General features: G+C 43.1%; 10 protein-coding genes across 10 annotated transcripts; 8 read left to right on the plus strand and 2 right to left on the minus strand.

Moving 5' to 3' along the window:
* Positions 1–160: 160 nt before the first annotated feature.
* YOP1 (Yop1p) lies at positions 161–771 on the plus strand (the record flags this gene model as incomplete). Its single annotated transcript, XM_003680349.1, has 2 exons — positions 161–211; positions 283–771. The coding sequence occupies 2 exons, from the start codon at positions 161–163 to the stop codon at positions 769–771; spliced, it is 540 nt and encodes a 179-aa protein (XP_003680397.1).
* A 76-nt stretch (positions 772–847) lies between these two features.
* APL4 (AP-1 complex subunit gamma) lies at positions 848–3,322 on the minus strand (the record flags this gene model as incomplete). Its single annotated transcript, XM_003680350.1, has 1 exon — positions 848–3,322. One exon carries the CDS (start codon positions 3,320–3,322, stop codon positions 848–850), a length of 2,475 nt encoding a protein of 824 aa, XP_003680398.1.
* A 571-nt stretch (positions 3,323–3,893) lies between these two features.
* Positions 3,894–7,058, plus strand: ECM21 (Ecm21p; the record flags this gene model as incomplete). The annotated part of the gene is made up of 1 exon (XM_003680351.1): positions 3,894–7,058. The coding sequence occupies one exon, from the start codon at positions 3,894–3,896 to the stop codon at positions 7,056–7,058; it is 3,165 nt and encodes a 1,054-aa protein (XP_003680399.1).
* A 47-nt stretch (positions 7,059–7,105) lies between these two features.
* Positions 7,106–7,750, minus strand: SFT2 (Sft2p; the record flags this gene model as incomplete). Its single annotated transcript, XM_003680352.1, has 1 exon — positions 7,106–7,750. The coding sequence occupies one exon, from the start codon at positions 7,748–7,750 to the stop codon at positions 7,106–7,108; it is 645 nt and encodes a 214-aa protein (XP_003680400.1).
* A 318-nt stretch (positions 7,751–8,068) lies between these two features.
* On the plus strand, positions 8,069–9,502 carry RTG3 (Rtg3p; the record flags this gene model as incomplete). The annotated part of the gene is made up of 1 exon (XM_003680353.1): positions 8,069–9,502. One exon carries the CDS (start codon positions 8,069–8,071, stop codon positions 9,500–9,502), a length of 1,434 nt encoding a protein of 477 aa, XP_003680401.1.
* A 323-nt stretch (positions 9,503–9,825) lies between these two features.
* TDEL0C03020 (alpha-mannosyltransferase) lies at positions 9,826–11,808 on the plus strand (the record flags this gene model as incomplete). Its single annotated transcript, XM_003680354.1, has 1 exon — positions 9,826–11,808. The coding sequence occupies one exon, from the start codon at positions 9,826–9,828 to the stop codon at positions 11,806–11,808; it is 1,983 nt and encodes a 660-aa protein (XP_003680402.1).
* A 276-nt stretch (positions 11,809–12,084) lies between these two features.
* Positions 12,085–14,259, plus strand: NTO1 (Nto1p; the record flags this gene model as incomplete). Its single annotated transcript, XM_003680355.1, has 1 exon — positions 12,085–14,259. The coding sequence occupies one exon, from the start codon at positions 12,085–12,087 to the stop codon at positions 14,257–14,259; it is 2,175 nt and encodes a 724-aa protein (XP_003680403.1).
* A 151-nt stretch (positions 14,260–14,410) lies between these two features.
* SEA4 (Sea4p) lies at positions 14,411–17,428 on the plus strand (the record flags this gene model as incomplete). Its single annotated transcript, XM_003680356.1, has 1 exon — positions 14,411–17,428. The coding sequence occupies one exon, from the start codon at positions 14,411–14,413 to the stop codon at positions 17,426–17,428; it is 3,018 nt and encodes a 1,005-aa protein (XP_003680404.1).
* Positions 17,429–17,867: 439 nt separating this feature from the next.
* Positions 17,868–21,305, plus strand: PKC1 (protein kinase C; the record flags this gene model as incomplete). The annotated part of the gene is made up of 1 exon (XM_003680357.1): positions 17,868–21,305. One exon carries the CDS (start codon positions 17,868–17,870, stop codon positions 21,303–21,305), a length of 3,438 nt encoding a protein of 1,145 aa, XP_003680405.1.
* Positions 21,306–21,556: 251 nt separating this feature from the next.
* Positions 21,557–24,637, plus strand: TDEL0C03060 (uncharacterized protein; the record flags this gene model as incomplete). The annotated part of the gene is made up of 1 exon (XM_003680358.1): positions 21,557–24,637. One exon carries the CDS (start codon positions 21,557–21,559, stop codon positions 24,635–24,637), a length of 3,081 nt encoding a protein of 1,026 aa, XP_003680406.1.
* Positions 24,638–24,746: the final 109 nt, after the last annotated feature.

A 24,746-nucleotide genomic window follows, 5' to 3' on the forward strand; every position in this document is an offset into this window, starting at 1 on the left:
TTACAATCACGTGATATATCTTTGATGTTTCTGCGAAATTTCATGTAGCAAATTTTGAAGGGAAAAAGGGATATATAAAGAAGAAGTGCCTATATCTGAAAAATACTGTTAACTTGTTAGAAGGCATTCAAGATAAAATCATATAAGAAAGACCTTAAACATGTCCGATATTGGTTCCAGCATTCAATCTCAATTGAAAAGTTTCGACACAGTATGTTCCCTACACAATAGCGAGCGGATCAGAATTCATTGACTAACGATATTTTTTGACGTTTATGTTAGAAATTTGCCGGAAATAACGTTTTGCAGCAATTGGAAGATAAAACTAAACTTCCAAAGTCCTACTTGGCAGTTTCTGCTAGTTTTGTTTACCTTTTGCTAATTTTCATCAACGTCGGAGGGATTGGTGAAATCTTGGCTAACATCGCCGGCTTTGCCGTTCCAGCTTATTTCTCTCTTTTTGCTTTAAAGACTTCTGACAAGCAGGATGACACCGAGCTTTTGACCTACTGGATTGTCTTTGCGTTCTTGAACGTTATTGAGTTCTGGTCCAAGGCTATCCTGTACTTGATCCCATTCTACTGGTTCCTCAAGACTATTTTCCTACTCTACCTAGCTTTGCCTCAAACTGGTGGTGCCACTTTTATCTACAAGACAATCATTGCTCCAGTCAGCGATAGATACATTGTTGTTAAGAACAAGAAGTCAGATGACATCAGAAGTGCTGTCAATGAAGCCGCTGGTAAGACTACTGGTGCTCAAATTCATTAAGTAGACATTTAGAATGATTTTAAAGTATATACCACTTTCATAACAGTGCAACTTTGAAAACACACACCATCGGCTTTTATAAAGTTTGATCAAATTTGTGATCGAATTGCTGGTTATCGTTTGTTCCGTGTCTCATAAAGTCTAGCTTGATTCTCAATTTTAGTTTGCCAGAGCCAGTAATCTTGAGATTTTGCCTTGCCACTTGGCCTGCCTCTAGCGAATTGCTGGGATGAATTTGACTAAGCGTCAACTTTTGGGTTTTTGGAACGGCACAGAATGTTTGGAAGTTTTGAATGCTCTCCTTAGACTTCAGATATAGTTCCAGTTGTGCTATGCCCATGCTGCATGATACCAATCTCACGAAGCAATCCACTGATGCACTTTCATGAACCTTGACACTTTCGGGTGGTATCTGTAAAGTCTGTGGGGCATTGATTTTGTTTGAAGTGGCGTCAATAATGCCATTGCCATCAGTCCCAAAGATGTCAGCTAGAAGATCGGCAGGTGAGGATTGTGGTTGGGAGTCAGCGCTTTTTGCCGGCCCAGAACTCGTTCCCGCATCATCACCTAAGAGATCGAGCACATCAGGAGGCTCTTGTTGCGCGGATTTTGTGCGGCTTAGAGTTACGAGATTTTTTGGAACTTCAGGTTCCACCTTCTTCTCAAATTTGGGCATCGCTTCACAAATGACTTTCTTTACAGATGAAGGTTGTCTGAAGATTACTTCATACTGAACGCTCTTTGTTTGAATCATCAAATCAGCATCCTTTGTGTGAGAGACAACAATTTGCCTCAGAGCCTCTATGCAGCCGGGATCGTTTATATGAGTTGAAAGTTTCAAAGTTGCCGTTAATATGTAGTGCAGAATTTTATTTTCACTCTTATCGCACAATTTCTGTTGCTGAACTAGATATTCTGATAAAGAGCTCTCCGAAACTACTTTATCCTGACCACCTTGTAGTACTGCCCCACCGTATTCTCCGATACACCATATTGTAGCTATCCTCCATCCCACGTTGTCTTCCGTTACTTCGTCCTGCCTCGACTTATCTAGCGAAATCTTGAGCATGTCCCGCACCACTTCATTCCTATGCCGCGAATCTGTAGCATTGTTGATGGAAATGAGAATATCGCTAACAGGCTCAGCAGTGATGAAAGGACCCACCAACTTGAGAACTGTGACAAGAGTCTCCAACTTCCAATTCTGATCGACGCTCTGGTTAACGTTGAATGCTGTCACGAGATTTTCGACCGTATAAACGATTAAACTCTTATCGTCTTCAGAGGCTTTTTTCAGGAACTCAATCAATTCTTCAACCAGCTCTTTAATATTTGCTTCATCTAGGATAGCAAAACTCAACTCCAAAGCTCTTTTCCTGATAGAGGTATCAGGATCACGCAAACAACGTGAAATAAATTTTCTATGTCTTTGTACAGCCGCTGGCTCTTGTGGGACCACATGAAGTAAAGTGTTTAAACCAACGTATTTGCTGTTATTGTCCTTACCAGAGAGAAACTTACCCAAAATGTTTATCCCAAGCACCCTCAAAGGTTGTTCCATGTTCAGGGAAAATATAGTTCTCACAGTCTCATACAATATAGCCTGACCACAGTTTTTGCTGCCATCAGTGTTGGTGGCAATCTGTGTAAGGAGGTCTCCAAACTTATTGACGTATTGATCTATCCTGGAAACCGAAATGCTGGTACACACCTGAAAGAACATTCTCAACGTGCAGAGCAGTTCGCATTGTAAGAAGGGATCACTAGTACCCTGGATATCGAACTCTGGCTCGAAATTTTTAGTATTCAAGTTTTGCAAAATGGTGAGTAATTCGGGCATCATAGGAACCAACTCGGTGACAATCCCGCTGACATCGGCCGTCGAGTCTTCCTGTTTGATGCTGTTTTGATACTGTGGGTAACTAGACAGTATTGATTGCAATACCTTGGTAATACTCAACAGAACGCCATGAGTGCAAATAGAACGATTTTGTAAAAGTGAGACCAAGTACAGGGGTTGGAAAACTTCCAACAAGGTAGCATCCTTCAAGATGAGTTTGGCAACACACTGCAAAGCCTTCTTGACCAGGAATGGGTCTTTGGACCTGTTCAGTATATTCTCAACGTCCGGGTATAGGTCACGTGCGAGCTCCGAAGAGCTTAGGAATCCCAAGGTAGTCAATGCCAGGGACACGACGTATCTATTGGGATGGCTCAAGTCATTATTTAGTAGATTGGTCAACAGTGTCAGTAAGTCCTGCGTCCCATCCAGCAGCAAAGTGGCTGCTAAATAACCCAAACGCTTGTCAGCGAAATCATCAGACGCGATGAGATTGATACACTCAACTTGGCCAAAATGTGTTTTCTCACCTAAAACATAGAGGTACAACAGCTTCTGAATGTTATTTCTGCGTTTCTCTTGCGGCAAATGGTCGTCTCTTAACTTGGTTCTGATCTTTGCAGAAGCCTTGGTGATAATCGCTCTTTCTTCGGCCACAGTTTTGGCACTACGTACATCTTTGATGAAACTTCTCAACGAAGAACCAGCCATTGTTCCTAGTGCACTCAATGGCCGCTCTAAACCACAGTTTTACCTATCCAGCCTAAATCGAGATTTCGTCCAAGTTATGTATTCTATGAGATATAGGTTTATATTAAAGGTCGCCCGGGACGGGTGGTAGACTCGTAAACACAAAACAACGAATTGAGACAGCTACCTGGTTTCGAGGGCTGTCATACACCTGAAGACAGTTCAAGAAGCCGTTTAATGGCCTAGCAGCCCGGCAATAAGAGCAGATTGATAAGATCGAAGCCATTTTATCAAATTGAAAGATTTTCATAACTATATCGATGAGCGCCGGTTCGATTTTCGACTCGTGCCAAAATTTAAACTCGATCGAGATGGGTAGGGGAGGCCATTAAAGTGGCACCAGAACTTGTTGATAAATAAAAACAACACAAAGGGGCACACTAAGAGCTCTACTCTGTTGTAAATCGCTTTAAAACAAGTGCTGTTTCAGTTGCGGTCCGTCTGAATTGCGAGAAGCACTGTGCTGCGGATACTTTGTCAACTTTTAATTGTGAATACCTGAGCTGAACACGTTGTTATCTTTGGAGGTAGGATGCCTTATCCAATGCCGAGACCTATCCCGACAAGCTCCTCAACCGCACGAGAGCGAGGAGATCATGTTTTTACTGGTAGCCCGGGTGCTGGACCACGATCTGTATCCCCGGTGAGAAACACGGGCATGAGAAGGAGATCATCAACCTTCAAGAACGCACTGTTTTCCATACTCGGCAGCAGCAATTCAGCGGTACAGGAAGAATCGTCTAATCTGCCGAAAAACCATTCTACCGGGAGTATAAGTGGTGGAGGTTCCACGAGAAGGGGAAGTTTAGCAGTTCCTGAAGCCACTGCATGTTCAAAATCGAGAAGTCAGCGGGATTATGCTATGCCCGCTGCCGATGGAGAAGAGATGGCTGTCTCCTTTTCGTTTCAAGGATCTGATGTAGGTCCTGACGAATATATTCCTCGTTCTGCTACGACGACTTCCTCAATGACAAGTCGCTCTGCTGGTTCACAGTCTCTGCAGTCGTTTGGGAAAGAATTCTTAACACAGTATCTCACCGACAGGGGTCTGCTCCTGTCAAGAGTCATATCTGAGACTCCCGATCTTCGACTGACTGTCGCAACTAGCGGAGATCATGTCTTTTTACCGACGATGTCGTCGAACGATGACGAGTATTTAGCCAGGTTGAACGGGTTGCGCGGGGAAGAGGAGGCTATGGAGATAGAGCCTGAGTTTTCGTTAGATAGACCCTCGAGCGACGTTCCGACTGGGGCGGAATCACAGTTACGGGAGTCATTAGAATCGGAACTGGCTAATGAAGAGAGTGCCATAAGCGACGATGATTCAGATCTTTCAGAAGATGGTAATGGAGAATCTGGTGTCGATTACGCGGACAATCAAGGTCAACGTGCTAAAAACTCGGCGACTGCGTCACCTGTCACACCTACATTCGAAATCGATAGTTCAATGGCTACCTACACAATAGCTGTCGTATTGAGTTTGAATAAACAAACTACACTATCCAATATCAAAGGTGAATTGTGTTTACGAGTTAGAGTACATTGGCACAACGGTGTGCCTCCGACCAAGTCATTCTATGAGGAATTTTACTGTGCTGGATCAATGGAATGGGATTTAAATCCTGAGAATGCAAACCTTTTTGTACCTCAGAATGTCTCATCGGAAGAGAGAATTATAGAGAACAATAGAAACCTTAGACCGATGAGACTTTTCAAGAATATATCGGATGAGAACAGGTTCTATTTAGACAAAAACAAAACAAGAACCGAACTTTTAAAGAAAGTGAACCTCCGCAAAACGCAAGTTTTCCAAGCTGGTGATTACGTATTTATCATACCAGTTGTTTTCTCAAATCACATTCCTGAGTCACTGTATCTACCATCAGCTCGTGTTAACTACAGATTCCGTGTTGCGACAAAGATTGCGCATGTTGAAGGACAGGAGTCCTCGACAGGAAATAACCAGGAGGAACCGTCGGAGCCAATAAAGATACAAGAAACCGATCACACAACTCATAGAAGGTTCAGTAACTCAATTTTGAAAAAGATAAAAAATAATCTGCACATAACAAATCCAGTACAGAATAAGGTTTATGATGAGACCAAAGAAATTTATGCAGAATATCCACTCGATGTGGTGCGAACTCCACCTCTGGTATCCATCTCAACTGCGAACAAGCCTGTCTACATAAATCGTGTGTGGGCTAACTCGTTGTCATACGAGATTTCATTTGCCCAGAAATACGTTTCTCTCGGAAGCAAAGTGCCCGTTAAGATCAAGCTAGCACCAATGAGCAAAAACGTGTGCCTGAAAAGGCTGAAGATAAGCCTAGTCGAAAAAATCACATTTGTGAGCAAAAATTATGAGTATGAATACGATCAGATTGATCCCGTCGCTAAGGATCCATATAATCCTTATTTCAGTGACTTCTCCTCAAAGAGGAAGAAAGAGCGTACTGTTTCGCTCTTAGAGGTGAGATCAAGCGAAAAGGGCTCTCGTGCTCTTAGAGAGGAAATAGTGCAGAACTGTGTTGATGAAAATTTGCTAGCCTATAGTTCGGCTGAGGGCGATAATGGACAGCCAAGCATAGGTATTACGGAGCCGCTTATGATTGAAACAACTTTGGAATTCCCAAAATATGAGGATCTCAACAAGAAGACAGCTAGAACAGTACCGCCCTACGGTATTGACATTTACACTAGCGTACCCAACCCTGAGATCGGATCGCAAGCGGGTGGAAGTCACCGAAGTGGTGTGATAGGCTTCCTTGCCAATCGAAAAAACTCACTAGCGTCACAAGTAAAAGGAACTTCTGATGTAAGCCAACCAGTACAAGCCCAGCCAATAGTTGATGAGAAATTCCATGAGACCAAGATACGGACTAACGCTGGAATTCCAGTCCAATTTCATACTAATCTGAATGTGGCGAAACGAGGTCTGTACTTGAGTAGCTTACATTTCAGCAATATTTATAGTAAGCACAAGTTGGAATTCATGCTCCGGATTAGCAAACCAGATGACAGGGATCTCAAGAGATTAAGACATTATGAAGTATTGATTGACACTCCCATATTCATAGTCTCCGAGCTGTGTAACAGTGGTAACATGGATCTTCCTACCTATGATATGGCTACGAACTCTCAATTGGCTGGAGAGATAGATGTGGAGACTGCACCACCAACTTTTGAGGAAGCCATTTCAGTCCCAAATTCACCGGTACAATCACCAGTCATGTCACCAATCGGTTCACCTAACGTACGTGCTAACTATGATCCCGATGAGCTATCCATTCAGCAAATAAACTTATCGCGTAGCAATTCTGCTGCTGGACCACCGGACTCGCAAGCAATCATTCCACCCCAAATGACGCTAACCCAGTCGATTGACCCCAGCCCAAGGTTCAACAACCTAGACAAGTTATTAAGCACAACTCCCGGAGCTAGTGGAGCTGATTTGAGCAGATCTCCGAATACGAGGAACTCTAACTTGGGCCTCACCAGCCAATCGAACGGCCTAGAAGAACCATCGCAAGCTTCAATCATCTTCAAGAAAGGTTATTCTGTTTCAGCCAGGAACGCTGTACAGGGTGATGTTAGCGAAGGAAGCTCCTCAGAAGGGCTTGACGGTGGTGTGTCGATCAATTCATCGCCTCCAAGTTACGATGAGGTTCGTCCCTTGATGAGCGACGAAGAATGATTGCAAGAATTATTTAACACACATACGAACAACTAATTAATGAACAACTATATGTGTAGTGCCCCTCTGGCAGTATTAATACCAACGGAACTCATCATCTTCAAACCAGTACCACCGAATGGAAAGTATGAGATCGCATAATAGACCAACGCGATCAATTCCAATATCGCACAGGGAACGGTTAATAAAGTGCTCTTCATGAAAGCTGCAAAATATATGGTCAAAATACAAGTAGTGAAGAAAAATATGCTAAAAGGCAGTCTTTCTCGTGAAGTCAAGTGCTTGAGATATGCTACAGGACCCATAAACAGACCAAAAGCAAGCACAAAGAGCAAAGATCCCATCGACCATAACAGCCCAAATTTCCTAGGTTTCACTGCTAGCACTGGAAACAAAAAGACGCAGATGGTAAAACATGCAATCGAGCCCAGTATGAAGCACACGAACAAAATAAGTCTCTCAGTTCGCGATAAATTGAACCATGAAGGTTCTTGATCTTGCACCAAGTCCTGCCTTGACAACGGTAGCCTTTGGTAAACGTCTTGGGCCCTTGTATTCACCGAATCTGCCCATGATGACAGCAAAGTCTTCGCAGACTCATTAAATCCTTGCGAATGCTGAGTCCGCGATTCATTCCATTTGTTCAACGAATCCCGCAGCGAATGAACCTGTTCTTCCCTACTATTTGTCATAAACTCCCAAACAACTTTTTAAGTAGCCTTGATAAGACTCATCTGTTAAACAATTAGATGGTCCCTTAGAACTTAAAAGGATATTACATTCTAAGGCGGGTAACATGCTCTTCTATAAGGTCTATTTCGCTTGACTTACCAGTCCTATGTGATCATTGGCTATTGGTGAGGTCCGAAACAGCATTGGTAAGCCAGCTGGCAGGTTTATTTCGTTGGGTACGCAACGTACTGGTTTATCTGAATTGCAGGATTTGCTGGTAGCAAATTACACGAGTTTTTAAGTGATAATCTTCGAGGAAGTGACGGAGATATTTCGTGATGGACGGTATAAATGGAGATGGCCAACAACGAACGCTGAACGCGTTGTTGAGCCAATCGCATATGTCCTCGGATAATAATGGTGGTAAGTTTACCTTTGCAGGGGGTTTCGAGGATGATCTTCCGCAGGAGCATGCTTACTCGAGTAATACGCCTGCTACGCAGCATGAGAAACTACTGTATATGAATGGTAACGGCAATGTTAAAAATGAGTCTCCGTATAGGTCTGTGAACAATTCACAGCTAGGCTCGTCAAATTCTTTCATAGATGACAAGTTTGCAACGTCCGCTGCGGCTTTCAACGCCGATGGCTCGAGAAACTCAATTTCCAATCCACAGTACCGTGGATCTTTTGCATATGATTTCCAGGACAATGGCGGTTTGGAACAACAGTTGACAGGGATTAAGACTGAAGATATGCTGCCTCCAGAGCTTTTTCGCCGGTCAAAGGACGAATCGCTCTTGAGTTTCACCGATGATATAAGTTCATCTCTTGGGTCTAGCTTACAATCATTTGACTCAAACTATGGGTCCTCCTTTTCATACCAACCTCAACCATTAAACATGTCTGCTACTATGCAACCTACGTCTGCACATTACTCGCCGTCTGTCAAATCACCTTCGTCGTCCGTACGAGCGGGAAGCTATCTCTCGACTTCCCTGAGAAATGGCAGCGCAGGAACACCAGGTCCATTGGGTACTTCGAGGACGCGGCATGCATCCATCAGTGGTAACGTTTATGCAGAAGGACTCTTATCGGCAAGCGTACCGAAGAATTTGACGACAGAAGAAAGATTGAGACGTAAGAGAGAGTTCCACAATGCGGTTGAAAGAAGAAGGCGAGAGTTGATCAAGCAGAAGATAAAGGAGTTAGGCAATATTGTGCCACCTTCGCTTTTAAATTATGACGGTAATGGCAAACAAGTGAAACCAAACAAGGGCATCATTCTGAACAAAACAGTAGAATACCTGGAGTACCTACTGCAGGTTCTTGACATACAGGACAGAAAGAAGAAACAGCTACTGACAAAAATTAGCGAATTACAAGATAAGGAGTCACAGCTAGCGTCAGGGCGGTCAAGTGAGCAACCGGTAGGAGAAAGAGACGAATCAATATCAGGGACAGGACAGCCCTCGCAGGCTGCTGATTACGAGTCTACGAGCGACGGTACGGGGGCCGATGCGTGTGAAGAAGAGAGGATCATCGATGTTAGAAGTAAGCCCCATCCTAGTAATTCTGCAGAAGCTCCTCAGCGTTGGCAAAATTCCTTCAATGAACTCATCAGTTTTATGCCCACTAACGATGAACAATTCCCAGTTAATGACGACCTGCAGCAATTTTTGTCGGGTAATCTTATCGAAGCAGAAGATAATGCAAAACTAATGTTCAACAGCGGTGAGCGACCTGATTACCTTTTAGACTTCAATTCATAGAGAAGCACAAGACGTCTGTGAGTCAAAAATTAAAGCTCGTAGATGATCGGTATATACTCTGTAAACAAAGCTTCGATGATAACTCGATTATTTATGATCGACGAATATTAATTCAGCGTTATGCTGAGAAACAAACGGAGTAATTTTGACGTTCTTTGTCCATCCTACTAACTAAGCGATAATTGGTATGATTTTCATTTTTTCTATTCAGCCGCTCCTAACTTGGCGTATATTAGCGTAAATAAACTTTCAACCATATTTATCCAAGGGTGAGCAAAGCAGGCGTTTATTCATTCAAGACTTCTCAGGCCGCTCAACACTTAATGTTCAGTGTGAAGACCCAGATGAGGCGTGCCATCCATCTCGTTCGTAGGAAGAACGGGAAAGTTGCGCGAATTACAATTGGAGTACTGGTTATTCTTCTGCTGACAATTATGATTTTACACAAGAGCTCAGATTATTACGACCTAACGTTGAACCCCTCGAATTTGACTTCCAGTACATCATATGCTGGGGATTCTACACCGCATTCTGAGCCGGCTTATCCAGATCACAAACCATTTGATGCTAGAACGTTACGTGAAGCTTTGGGATCCGTAATGAATCAGATCCGGGAGTTGTCCCCTCAAGGCGAATTGGATAGGAGCAAGGGTGACGATTGTAGTCTTGGGGACCTCAATGTCGGAGTACCCCAGAATGACGAGAAGGTGAGCAAAAGCGAACTTCTCAAGTGTATCCAAATTACGCCTGATGCTGAAGATGAGCTGAAGAACCTGCACAAATCTTTTTTGAGTGTCCTGGAAAAGAAAATCATGCCCAAGTACCCTATTAGTATGTATCGTGGGGATGGCATTGTCTTCGTCGGTGGTGGGAGGTTCACTATGTTCGTAATGCCTGCAATTCAAGCTATCAGAGCAAATGCTGGAAGGGATATTCCAATCGAAATAATGATACCACCAGGAAATAATCACGAATCAGGCTTTTGCGAGAATATCTTACCTTTAGTCGATCCTTCTGGATTGACACGATGTGTATTCATGGAGACTTTATTTGATTCCAAGACAATGAAAAATGTGAAGGGTTATCAATTGAAGGCATTGGCACTCTTGGCTTCCAGCTTCAGAAAAACTCTACTTTTAGACGCTGATAATTACGTTGTTAATTCCATTGACAGTTTCTTTGATTCCGAGATTATCGAAGATTACGGGATGGCATTGTGGCCAGACTATTGGAAAAGGTTACATCATCCCGCAGTGTATGATATAGTTGGCAGTCATGTGGATTCTAGTAGAAGAGCTAGATTCATAATGGATACCGTATCACCTTCTCAACTATATCAGTCAGATGATATTTCAAAAGTTCCTTTCCATGATCTTGACGGAACAATACCCGACGGTGGTACCGAATCTGGTCAGCTGTTGGTCGACAAATACAAGCATTTGGACACCATCATATTGAGCTTATATTACAATTACAATGGACCGTCTTACTACTATCCGCTGTTGGGTCAAGGATTGGCAGGAGAGGGCGACAAAGATACATTTGCCCTCGCAGCGAGAGCTTTATCAGCTCATGGCCTTCAAAGGTACTTTTATCAACTCAGGGCGCCTGTTGGTGCTTTGGGATACTGGGCTCATCCAAAGGATAACGTCCCGATTCTTGACGACGAACATGTACCTGAAGACCAGCGGAGTTTTCGTGGCGTTGCGATGCTACAACATGATTTGGACTTAGATTTCAAAGCATACAAGAAAGCGTACACAGAGATCAAGTCTAAATTAGTGCAAGATTTGAAGACATTCCGAAAGAAAGCTACTCTCTCTGACGCTTCGGCTGACTTGGCAAATGTGGATGAACTCTTCTGGAAAGAACGAAGAAAGGATGGATACGATGTGAATGAGTTTTTGTCGTATTTCAGTGACGTACCGGTGACCTTTATTCATTCTCATTTCCCTAAATACAATCCATGGGAGTTTGCTCAAGATCAGGAATTCATTTTTGATGGTAAAAAGGTGATGTCCGATCACAAGGACGACCCCAACTTCAAACCAACCCATCATGGACATTTCCGGATGTACGATCATACATTCCAAAAGCTAAGTAACTACGATCTTGAACTTGCCAACTGGCTGAGCTTCAAGGAACACATCTGTCGCGAGGATGGCCATACAAATTTTAGCTATCTGGCAGAGGAGATAGAGAAGACCGAACATGGCTTGCAAAGGTACGAAGAAATGTGCAAATACATTGATGAAAGAGTGAAAATGCTAAAAAGTACGACTTGGGAAGGCTCCAGGGTCAATTAACTGATAGAATTTATACTGTAGTCATAATGTAATTCACTGTATTAACTATTATAAAAGAAAATGATTCATGCATATAAACTACTAATCTTCTTTGAGACAGGCAAACATTTTCGAAGCTTCTATCGAAAATGAGGGGTACTTGTTTGACTTGGACATGCAATTGACACATTCTTAGCTTACTGAGTAAATCATTTTTAAACAAGGGCCGCCGAACAGCGCAGTGAGAAAACATCAAGCTACATTCAAAAACGCACAATCATATATTTGATCTATGCGATGCAAAGAGGATTGGGAGAAGATGGACCCAAGCTGCGAGAGGAGAAGCATTTTGAAGATTTCTATACAGACCTAGAGAAAGAGACTCTTCTTCCTATCATATCGCCTGAACAAGAGGGGTCATTACGATTGCATGATGCCTATAGTAGAGCGAATGCTTCCGGAGCAAACAGCAGAAGTGTAAAGCAACTAATTTGCAATGGGAAATCAACCTTTGAAACGATCAAATTGCATCGTAATCTGAACAAATTTCAGAAATGTCAGTTTTCAATCTCTCAGTTGGATGGAGGGAAACCATTGCACACAGAGAGGAAGAGTAAATCAGTTGATGGAAAAAGATTATCAGGACTCAATAAGCTGAGAATTCCATATTTCACAAAGTTTACGGCTCGATTAGAAAATGGCAGTGATCTTCATATACCGGGAAATCTCGAGCACATTTCAAAAAACTTGTCAAACCTCTCGTCTGAATATGACATGGATGAGCAAGATGACTTGTATGTCTGCTTTCTGAACAGCAGCTGCTGTGATTCGAAATTAAGTCACGAAGTCTTCGAGTTGCTGATTACGGTGTTGGAAAGGGAATGGAGTCATCTTGAGAAACTAATTCCGCCGAAATCTATTTTGGTTGACGACCCCGAGGAAGACCACCGGGCACAAACCACTCGACTTCATTACCAGTTATTTGGGGCTGATGATGGGACGGAACGTTCAACAGATCAAACATGTGCTGTGTGCGGTGGGGGTGATAGTGATAATACCAATGCAATAGTTTTCTGCGATGGGTGCGACATTGCTGTCCACCAGGAATGCTATGGTATAGTCTTTATCCCGGAGGGCCAATGGCTTTGCAGACGTTGCTTAGTCTCAAAGAATCGCAAAGTGAGCTGTCTTTTTTGTCCAAGTCATACTGGTGCATTTAAACAAACGGACACTGGATCATGGGCACATGTTATATGCGGTCTGTGGATTCCAGAACTCTATTTCGCCAATCTACATTATATGGAGCCCATCGAAGGTACCGAAAACATAAGCAAATCAAGGTGGAAACTTCTCTGTAGTATCTGCAAGCAACGTATGGGTGCTTGTATACAATGTACTAACAAGAGCTGTTTCACTGCATTTCACGTTACTTGTGCTAAGAGAGCTGGTCTCTATATGGACTTTGGTGGTGCTTCGATTAATGAGGTGGCTTCTAATCAACTTCACCTTTCAAGCCTATTAAGTTGTTTTTGTGATAGACATTCTCCCGCTGACTGGCCCAATCCAAAAGAGAGCATCTTGAAGGTACGACGCTATTTTATCGAGTACAATGACAATGACATGGCAGGAAATTTCAACATGAACCAACAACCATCAAAAGCCACTGTTCCGAAAGATAAATGGAAAACCAATCGAGGAACACCGATTGCCCCACATTTGTTCGCCGACATTTTACGTGAGGTCATCAAGCTATTTGATATACCGAACTCTCAGCAAGTATCATACTACATTTGTCGATACTGGTCCATGAAAAAGGAGTTGAAGAGAGGAGCCCCACTGGTGCGGAAATACGAGTCTAATTCATCTAGTCTACTTGACGAAAGCCAACTGCAGGAGAGGGTCGAGGTGACAGATATTTTACTGAATGATCTTCGCCGTCTCAAAGAGCTAAGTAATCTAACGATAAGGCGAACAGCAGTTTTGAACAGACTGAGGGAAACGAACGATAAGATCAAGCCATTGACTGAGTCTCCTGAAAATTACATTCTGCGAAACATGGTAATTAACAAATTTGTTGATTCCGAAGCTTTCAAGAGCCTTGAGTGTGAAATTTCGGACAAAATCATTCTCTCGCAACTTCAAAGCTGCAAAGAATTTACCATCAGCCCCCAGAATAGTAATGTATCATTTGAAGCTGAAGTTAACTCTGCCCTTTTCCCTCTGGAAATGGCATCCTCTACACCTAGAGCGGTTCAAAATAACATCAGGAAGGCACGTCTTCTACTGGCTAATTTAATGCGACAATACGAGAATTCGAATGTGAGTGATCGTCTTCAAAACGATTTTATAATTGAAAATAACAAAGTAGAAGTCAAGCGGCGCAGGGCACTGATTTTGATGGAGCAAGAAGGTTTGAGTGACGTTGAGGACCTAGGTCCGAAAGAGAGAAAGACTCTTAATATGGTACTTTAGAAATAGTACATTGACATTTTATTTAATTTAAAGTCCATCTTTTTTCGCTGCGCGAACTCATTCAGTTAAGGAAGTGAACGAAAAGAGATAAATATTGAAAGCGCCTGTTCGCAGACCACTAGAATGATCAAAGCATTCGGTGCTCTGCATAATGGGACTGATCAAGAAGGTAAATACATGGTCCTATGATGGACTGATCGATTACCTCTCAGTTAATCCAACCAGGGATGAGGTGACCCATTTCAAAGTAGATCCGGAAAATGACGAAGAGGAATCGATTATGAAGCTTCGAACTGCCAGGGATTTTGGGTCAATTACATGCTTGGACTACTCAGATCAAGAGAATGGGCTCGTAGCCGTTGGCGAGAAGAGTGGCTTTATTAGGCTTTTCAATATTATCATGCGTGACAATTCCGAGCTCGAATCATTTGACATGAAGGTCCGAGCCAAGCAGCAGCGGTGCATCAATACTTTGGCAATCAATGGCAATGGGCTTGTTTCTATGGGACTGGACAGAAACAAAAACGACTCATCGTTGCAGGTCTGGGATATCAATTATCAAAATAGGGACAGTACCATTGTGAATCCGACATTCTCGTATTGTGTCAATGAGAGCATTGTTTCATCCAAATTTCTTGACGATACAGGTCTTATAGTTGCAAGCACTAAATTCATCAAAGAGATTGATCTACGTTCGGCAAATCCCGTGTGCCAGCATCCTACTCGGCTTTCATATGACGTGAAGCTAAACCCATTCAACAGCTGGGAATTTAGCTCATACGGAGATGATGGAACTCTGGCAATCTGGGACAGAAGAAAACTTATAAGATCGTCCAACTCCAGTGAGTTGAACGTCGCCGAGCCTTTACTGACATTCGACAAACTTCTGGGAGTTGGGGCTGCTTCGAGGAAATATATGAACTCGTGCTTTCGCTGGTCTTCGGATCGTAACAGAGAGTTCTCTACGCTGCACAGAGGTGATACAATCAAGAGGTGGTGGCTAGGATCATGCGGGACTAATAAGGAAGACGAGAATGATGTCGAAGATCTTTTTGTATCCACGGTTCACGACATCAATACAACATTTGATAGAGTCGTTACTTTCGACTACATTCCACAAAGTAAGCATAAAGTGAGCCTAATTTGTATGAGACAGTCGGGCACGGTGTATAAAATGCCTGTTACTCAAAGCTTCACCACAACGTCCTTCAACAATGGCAATTCACTCCTGTTATCTAATTGCGAAATGTCGGATATTAATGAAATTAAAGTAACCAAGACTGAAGAGAAGTCAAATTTTGAGGAGAAAGCTCTGAGAGATCTCTGCTTTGAGGATTTAGACATAAGTGATGATTACTCTAAAGAGACGGACGATGGAAGCGTAGAGGAATCTAGCTCTGAAAATTTGATGGTAGATGAAGACGAAGGATCATTTTATCAGGAAAGCAGTTGGAGACCCGAGGAACTCCTACAAAAAGATATTAGCGTGATCATGAAAGCGAGAGCAATGCTTGGTTACGGACTGGACCCTGTAGCTACTGTTGCTATGATTGACGGTTCCAAAACCCTACAGAATAATGCGTACATCAGGAACACATGGAGGTGGATAGCAATCGCTAAAGCATCGGTTGACGACGGTACCATGGTTTCTGGCGATGTAGACCTTGGATATGAAGGTGTGATCGGAATATGGAATGGGTTGAAGGGTATTTCAAATCAAAATAGATTTCGTGAGGGCATAAAGTTGAATGATGAACAATTGGATAAAGAGATGGAAAAAATCATCAGATTACGTCGAAAAAGGAAGAGTGCGAGCGGCGACATGGTACCGAATAACCTGATCCTAGACTCTCCGAAAACGGTGCAAAGAAAGCTGTGTTCGATCTTATCTGGTTGGGATCTTTCCCCATCTGACTTCGAGGAAAAATATCAAATCATAATAAAGACAGGTGGCTATGAAAAGGCTGCTGCCTGGGCGGTATTCTTTGGCGATATAGCTAAGGCAGTCGAAATTTTAGCTTCTGCTAAGAAAGAGAGGCTAAGACTAATCGCTACGGCGATCGCAGGTTATATGGCATATAAAGTTCTACCAGGCAATAATTCTTGGAGGCAACAATGCAGAAAGATGTCCTCAGAATTGGAGGACCCGTATTTGAGAGTAATATTCGCTTTTATCGCAGACAATGATTGGTGGGATGTCCTCTACGAACCGGCGATCTCATTGCGCGAAAGGCTCGGGGTGGCTCTCAGATTTCTAAATGATAGAGACCTGACGAAATTCCTCGAGAGGACATCTGCAACTGTCATCGAGAATGGTGAATTGGAGGGATTAATCCTCACCGGTATAACGCCGAGCGGTATTGACCTTTTACAGTCCTACGTGGACAAGACGAGTGATGTTCAAAGCGCAGCGCTAATCTCTATATTCGGATGTCCAAGGTATTTCAGAGATAAACGAGTGGACGAATGGGTCCAAACGTATAGAATAATGCTAAACTCCTGGGAACTATTCACAGTACGAGCTAAATTCGATTGCTTGAGAGCCAAGCTATCACGAACTGGGAGCGGATCTATCAGGGCGGATATCAAGCCTCGCCAAATGTACATGCAATGCATCAATTGTAAGAAGAATATTAGCACTCCAACCACAAGCTGTGGAGGAACACAGAATACCACTCCGACAGGAATGGTGAGCGACATGCCTCCAGGATCAGGTATCAGTGAAGGACTTCACAGAGGCGGCGCTATCTTCTCAAAGACCAAGAAATATGGAATGGCGAACACACCCTCTCCACTCACGCAACAAAGACGTAAGAATGCCTGTCCGCATTGTGGAACCCCATTTCCACGTTGCGTCATATGTCTCTTACCGCTGGGCACTACAGGATTACCGTTTGTGATCAGTGGTGTAGAATCGAAATACGATAGAGACGCGATCGACGAAGGACCGAGCCCCAAAGACGGTACCAATAAGAGTCAGAACGGGGCCATTGAGCAAGAGAAAGCCGACGTTGCTAAGACATATCAAAGGAAGAAAGAGAGGTTAAACGAATGGTTCAGTTTCTGTCTTTCCTGCAACCATGGCATGCATGCAGGACACGCAGAAGAATGGTTCGAAAGGCACGACGTTTGCCCAGCGCCTGGGTGTGTGTGCAAATGTAACAAATAGTCATAAATACGAATTCAACGACGAACAACGCCTGCTAAAAGCCCTCATCCTGGTCTTTTAATCAGGATGAGTGTGTTATAGGCATGGGCCCATAACAAACGTACGAAGAGATGACTCACGCGGCGCTGTCGAAAGATCAAATGAATGCCCCTGGAGCTGAAAAAAGACATCAAATTGGGGCCATATAGAGTTACCTTTGATCTTTCCAGTTTTCAATCAACCATTCCTGCACTACCATCTGTATCATAAATTCAGAAGTTAAGCGTGATTTGGTCCCCGTTAGTTTCGTGTTAATATTTGCGGTGCAACACTTTCTAATTGTCAGTGGCTTTGGTAGATCAAATTTTTACTCCAGGGTTTTATAGAGGCAGCATTGGACCAGGTCAACCTGCTACCACCTGGGAGTAATCGACCTTGGCATACAAAACAAACATCAATAATGTATTCGCAGGTCGAACAGGATATTCAAAAAAAGATCGAGCGTGAGCATAACATCATACAAGGTGCATCGAATCTGAAAAAGCGGACTGATAATGCTATGGTCATCCAGAAATGTAATACGAACATTCGTGAGGCTCGTCAGAATATTGAGTATCTGGAAGAGACTTTGAGGAAATTGTACCTTTCGAATGACAGGCAAACACATACGCAGGAGACTGCAGATTCGCGAGGAAATGGGCCGAAAGGATATCGTCACTTGTCGACAATATCTCCCGATGAACATATCTTCTCGCGTTTAGATCTGATAAAGTACGATTGTCCTTCGTTATCACAAAGAATTCAATATATGCTCCAACAGTTGGAATTCAAGCTACAAGTTGAAAGGCAATACCAGGAAGCAAATGCTAAATTGACTAAATTGTACCAGATCGATGGTGATCAACGGAGTAGTTCAGCGGCAGAGGGAGGAGCCATGGAGTCCAAGAATAGAATCCAGATGCTGACCAAAGCGCTTAAAAAGTACCAGGCTATTAATGTGGATCTTGATCCAGCTAAACCACATGACGCTGATTCCCTCAATCATCAGCCAAAATTCAGGAGAAAACAATTGACGGGAGAACTCACCATAGGCGTTACTGCAATAAGAGATGTTGACCACATTGAATCGCCCATGTTCTCCAGAAAGCCAGACACTTATGTTAGTATCAAGATTGACGACACGGTAAAAGCTAGGACCAGAGCATCTCGTAACGACAGATGGCATGAGGATTTCCAAATTCAAGTTGGTAAGGGCAATGAAGTAGAAATTACAGTTTATGACAAGATCAACGATACGCTCACCCCAGTTGCCGTTATGTGGCTGCTGTTATCAGATATCGCCGAAGAAATTAGAAAGAAGAAGGCTGGTCAAACAAGTGGTCAAAGCGGTTGGGTTAATGCCCGAGTTTTGAGCACCTATAATACGCAAGGTGATACTTCAGTGGATTCTAACATTCCAGTGGACGATCGCAGAACACTGCAACATCCTGGATCGGATGTCGGTGCAGTTTCAGATCCAAATTCAGCCGAGCTCTCCAGTAAGGTTACAACTAACACCTGGTTTACAATGGAGCCGGCTGGCCAAATTCTCCTAACATTAGGTTTCAACAAATCATCTCAGCCTCAAAGAAAAAATTTGATGGGTGGGTTGCATCGTCATGGTGCCATCATCAGCAGACAAGAGGATATTTATGAGCAGCATGGTCATCACTTTGTTCAAAAGTCATTCTACAATATCATGTGCTGCGCTTACTGTAGTGAATTCCTGAGATACACTGGATTTCAATGTCAGGACTGTAAATTTCTTTGTCATAAAAAGTGTTATACGAACGTGGTGACCAAGTGCATTGCCAAAACAACCACCGATAGTGATCCTGATGAAGCCAAATTAAACCACCGCATACCTCACAGGTTCGAACCCATTTCTAATCGGGGTACTAAATGGTGTTGTCACTGTGGTTATATCTTGCCATGGGGTCGGCAAAAGGTACGCAAGTGTACTGAATGTGGCATTATGTGTCACACACAATGTGCTCATCTCGTTCCTGATTTTTGTGGGATGTCTATGGAGATGGCCAACAAAATTTTGAGGACGATACAAGACACGAAGAGATCACAAGAAAAGAGGAAGAGATTGCCTAGCTCTCTTCAAACTGAAGGTTCGGCTTCCACTAAAGTATCTAGAGATACTTCTCCAGTCAAGCATATCGAAAAACAACTACCGTTAGAACCTGTAGAACTCTCTAATGGTGGTGGTACGCCGGTATACGCTCCCCATTTAAGGAAGCCTCAACCTCATCCAGAGAGACAGTTAGACCTTGATAAAAAATTGAACTCATTCATTGATCAGAACGAATCCTATTTAAACTTCACTGAAAATGCACAGAAGGCTTATGATGATTCTGAAACTAGAACTCTAGATCCATTTGCCTCTGATATACCAGAAGTTTTCAATCCATTTGATTCTAATAAGACAAAAATCGATAATACCAGGGATCATTGGAAGCAGAAGGAGCAATTGATGCATGAGGAAGCTCAAAAGTTGCAACAAGATGTTGATGTCGACATGAATGCAGTTATTCCCCGTACTGAGATAACTAAAACAGAAGTCGAACCCGTTCGCGTTGAACCCGAACATCAGATTGTGGATGAAGATGCCTTCAGCAGAGCCGAGAAAACCTCGATATCCACAGAGGTAGAGCATTCCAATCCATTCCGCGAGATGAATGATGAAGCATTCCAAAGAGAACAGCATCAAGTTTCCACCGAGCTTTCTGCAGAAAGCAGCTCTTTGATACAGACGGAAACTCACACGTCAAAAGGCAGTGTTCAGTCATCTCCAAAGAAGGCTCATGCCACAATTAGACATAGGAGAAAGGCTCCAAAACGTCGTAAAGTTTCGTTGGATGATTTTGTTTTGCTAAAAGTTTTGGGTAAAGGTAACTTTGGTAAAGTCCTATTATCTAAATCCAAGAATACAGACCGCTTGTGTGCGATTAAAGTGCTAAAGAAGGATCACATAATCCAAAATCATGATATAGAGAGCGCCAGAGCTGAAAAGAAAGTTTTCCTCTTAGCAACGAAAGCCAAACACCCGTTTTTGACCAACTTATACTGCTCTTTCCAGACAGAAAATCGGATCTATTTTGCGATGGAATTCATCGGTGGTGGTGATTTGATGTGGCACGTTCAAAATCAGAGATTATCCGTGAGAAGAGCGAAATTTTACGCTGCTGAAGTACTTCTGGCACTCAAATATTTCCATGCGAACGGTGTTATCTACCGTGATTTGAAGCTAGAAAACATTTTGCTAACGCCCGAAGGTCATATCAAGATTGCCGATTATGGTTTGTGTAAGGACGAAATGTGGTTTGGCAACAAAACTTCGACTTTCTGTGGTACTCCAGAATTTATGGCTCCTGAGATTCTGAAAGAACAGGCATACACCAAAGCTGTGGACTGGTGGGCGTTTGGTGTTCTTTTATATCAAATGTTATTATGCCAGTCACCATTTTCAGGTGATGATGAGGATGAAGTTTTCAATGCGATCTTGACTGATGAACCTTTGTACCCCATCGATATGGCCGGTGACATCGTGCAAATTTTCCAAGGCCTACTAACCAAGGATCCCGAGAAGCGTCTAGGAGCTGGTCCTCGGGACGCTTTGGATGTGATGGAGGAGCCCTTCTTCCGCAATATAAATTTTGATGATATTCTAGAACTTCGCGTTCAACCACCCTACTTGCCTGAAATAAAATCTCCGGAAGATACATCTTACTTTGAGCAGGAATTCACATCTGCAGCTCCGACACTGACTCCGATGCCCTCAGTACTGGATACAAGACAGCAAGAAGAATTTAGAGGCTTCTCATTTATGCCCGACGATCTAGAATTATAATACTGCGCTACAGAGTTTATAACAGCATTACTCGTGCCAACCAGGGCTCCATAGTCAATGTAGTTTTCTTTCTCAAATTAGGTATTTTTGATTTTTATAGAAGATTAATGAAGAGTATATTCCGATTACACGCGCAGTGCCAGGCGCACATTAAGCGATGTCGTTTACAAACTGTTGAAGCAGATCATTTGTAGCCAAGAATAACAACATAGGTAGATACCATCCGACCTAGATAATTCACAACCAACTGAATGTTCAAAGGAAGGCGATTAAACGTCTTTAAGTCGGACCGCTCCAAGTCTACTGACTCGTCGCCAGGCTCAAGTGATATTCCTTCCGCCAAAAGTTCCAAGAAGTTCTCAATCAAGGAAATAGCCAACGGAGGACCTTACTCTAAATTGTTTGCCACACGAGAGATAAACAAATATGGATTGAATGGCAAAATTGTCACCACATCTTTTGATATAACGCAAAGTCTTTTAGCAGTCGCTACTGATGCAGGGGAAATACATGTCTATGGGCAGCAACAGGTTGAAGTGGTTTTTACGCTAGACAGCAAAGTACTAATTAAGCATATGAGGTTTGTCAAGGGGATTTACCTTGTGGCTATCGATTCCAAGGATGTCATCATGGTCTTCTCTTTATACTCCAAGAAAATGCTAACTTCTGTCTTCAGTCCTGGTAAGATTGCATGCATAGAAACCGACCCATCGTTAGACTGGCTTTTGATCGGGCTTCAAAGCGGTATCACTCTTATTTATGATATTGATCGAAACCAAATGACCAATTTTAAGGTCGAGAATCTCCAGAGAACTCGATTCTTCCCAAAAAGTCGTGTTTCTCCAGTAGTTTCTATACAATGGAACCCAAGAGATATTGGTACCGTGTTGATCTCATATGAACTGGTTACTGTAGCATACTCATTGGTTGAAGGCGACATTAAACAACATTTCATTTACGAACTTCAACCCGGAGCGCTAGGTGGTGAATTCTCGATTGATACGAATAAGGCAAGAAGACCTACAGTGAGGCAGTCCCTATACCACCCAAACTCTCTCCATATCTTGACTGTGCATGATGACAACTCATTAGTTTTTTGGGATGCTAACAGCGGTCAATTAATTCAAGCAAGGACTTTGTTTGAGACAGATGTTCATGTTCCTCAGCCAAATTTCCAGAAATCGCCCACTTTGGATGCACCCCGAATCACAAAGGTTGCTTGGGTTTGTCAAAGCAATCCGGAGTATACTTCACTATTGATGTCTACTGACAGTCGACAAGGAGGTGGTTCAATGGCTATGATCAATTTTGGCGGCACGCCTATGTATTCGATAACTTCTTATGAGAATATGAGCAAGTATTATGCGAACACGCGTGAACAAAAGATATTTCCTCTCAACAACAAGTCACCAATAGTCAGTTTCAACCCGCTTCCTCGTAAATCACCATACTTTGCGGGCTGTCATGACCCCGGTGTTGTTTTGATCATTTTAGCTGATGGCGAAGTGGAAACTCAAATATATCCTTCTGGCGCGTTCACATATAAGGCCTCCATGTTTCCTCAAAGCATTGCATGGGCGAGACCAATCGCTACGCGAGCAGTCGCTACCACAGTATCAAAGAAGCTGTGGTTGGGCGTTATGTCTGCTTCACAGAACGGTGATAATGTCCTAAAAGGTGGGTTTCCCATCAAGAAATCTGTTCGTGCCAACGATGTGCGTTCCGCGTTGGCCACCGGTCATGCTAACGGTTCAGTAAGAATTTGGGATGCATCTCATGGAGAGTTGGACAGCAGCGCTGTATTTGAAATGAACCTGTCGCACATACTCAACCGATCTTCTGGGCTGGAAGTCGACAACATTTCGTTCGCGGCTGATACGCTGGAGATTGCGGTGTCTATAAAGGCAGGCGACGTTGTATTATTCAAGTTTGAGGTAAACCAATTTTACAACCCAGATCAGAAGACAAGTGATAGGGAAATTCAAATGGACTTCAGGAGATTTTCTCTAAATGATTCCAAAGAGGTTCTGGTTGATGTAAGGGATAGGTCACCAGATAACATTAGACAGGGTTTCATGCCAATCACTGCTGTGCATGCGCAAAAAGGTGAGGTCACAGCACTAAGAAACAGCAACGTGGGTTTCGTAGGTGTAGGATACCAGGAGGGTACTTTAATGGTAATAGACAGAAGAGGTCCGGCAGTCATATACGCAGGAAACATCAATGATTTGTGCAAGAATTATGGAAGCTACGTCACAACTATGGAATTCATGATTATGGAGTACGGGACCGATGGCTATTCCAGCATTTTATTACTGTGCGGTACAAACATGGGCGAATTATTAACATTTAAAGTATTGCCAGAGGCAGGTGGAAGGTTTGGTGTGCAATTTATGGAAGGACAACGCACTAACAATGAGGGACCAATTATAAATATCGACTCCTTATCTAAAGTTGTCAGTCGAAGTTGTCAGGCTGCAGTTCCGCAGATGGAAGATCTGAGAAATGGTGTTGCCATCCCTGGTTTTGTCATAGTCTCTGGTGCCACTGATATCCGCACAGTCAAGATAGGCAGGTCTTCGGAGAGCCGTAAGTCTTTCAAATTTCCTCTCGCTGCAAGTGCACTGTCTTTCATCCCACATGTGGCGAACTCCGGTGAAGTTAAAGTTGCAAGTGTCCTGGTGAACTTATTGACAAGTGGAGAAATAGTTGTTCTATCTGTTCCGGACTTGAAGGAAATATCGGTTATGAGAATCCCAGTGGCAACCCAGTCTCGATTTTTAAAGGACTCGTCTGTCCTAAGAAATGGTGACATTGTTGTAAGGACGGGTCAGTTCCAGGCTTCCTTAATCTCTGTTGTAAATGAACAAGCCACAGGTCTGAACAAACAATATGATGAGAGATCAGAATCTGCCAGCGATTCACTTTACAACCCGCGCCTCAAGATTGCTTATAGACCTCAAGTTAACTCTCTACAATGGGCTAGAGGAACCATTCATTGTACCACAGAACAACTTGACACTTTGCTCGGCGGCGAACATAGACCTCAATCCAAGTATGAAGAAAGTATAATCGCTAAAGGGACAATATCTCTAAAGCCCGATGAAAAATCCGACGACCCTGGTGATCACGCTGGTTGCAAGAGGCCCGTCAGAAGCGGTACGAGGTCAAGTCGATACGGCATGTTCAAGAGCGTATCTCGTGCAGTCGAGAGTCGTTTCGATGCTATTGAAGACAGTTTGAACGATTATGCAACTGCTATGAGTGAAGGTGTCAACGATGTGGTGGAACAAACTACAAAAGACATGGCCAAAGGAGCATTTGGTCTTTGAACAACCTTCGTGATGTAACTTTCTGTAATTTTTCACTTTTAATACGCTTAAAGCCACCTTGCGGATTAGGCCGCGAAGAGCGTTAAAGGCATCTCATCTTGCTTAATGA

The sequence above is a fragment of the Torulaspora delbrueckii genome, chromosome 3 (assembly GCF_000243375.1).
Source record: "Torulaspora delbrueckii CBS 1146 chromosome 3, complete genome".
Classification (NCBI taxonomy): domain Eukaryota; kingdom Fungi; phylum Ascomycota; class Saccharomycetes; order Saccharomycetales; family Saccharomycetaceae; genus Torulaspora; species Torulaspora delbrueckii.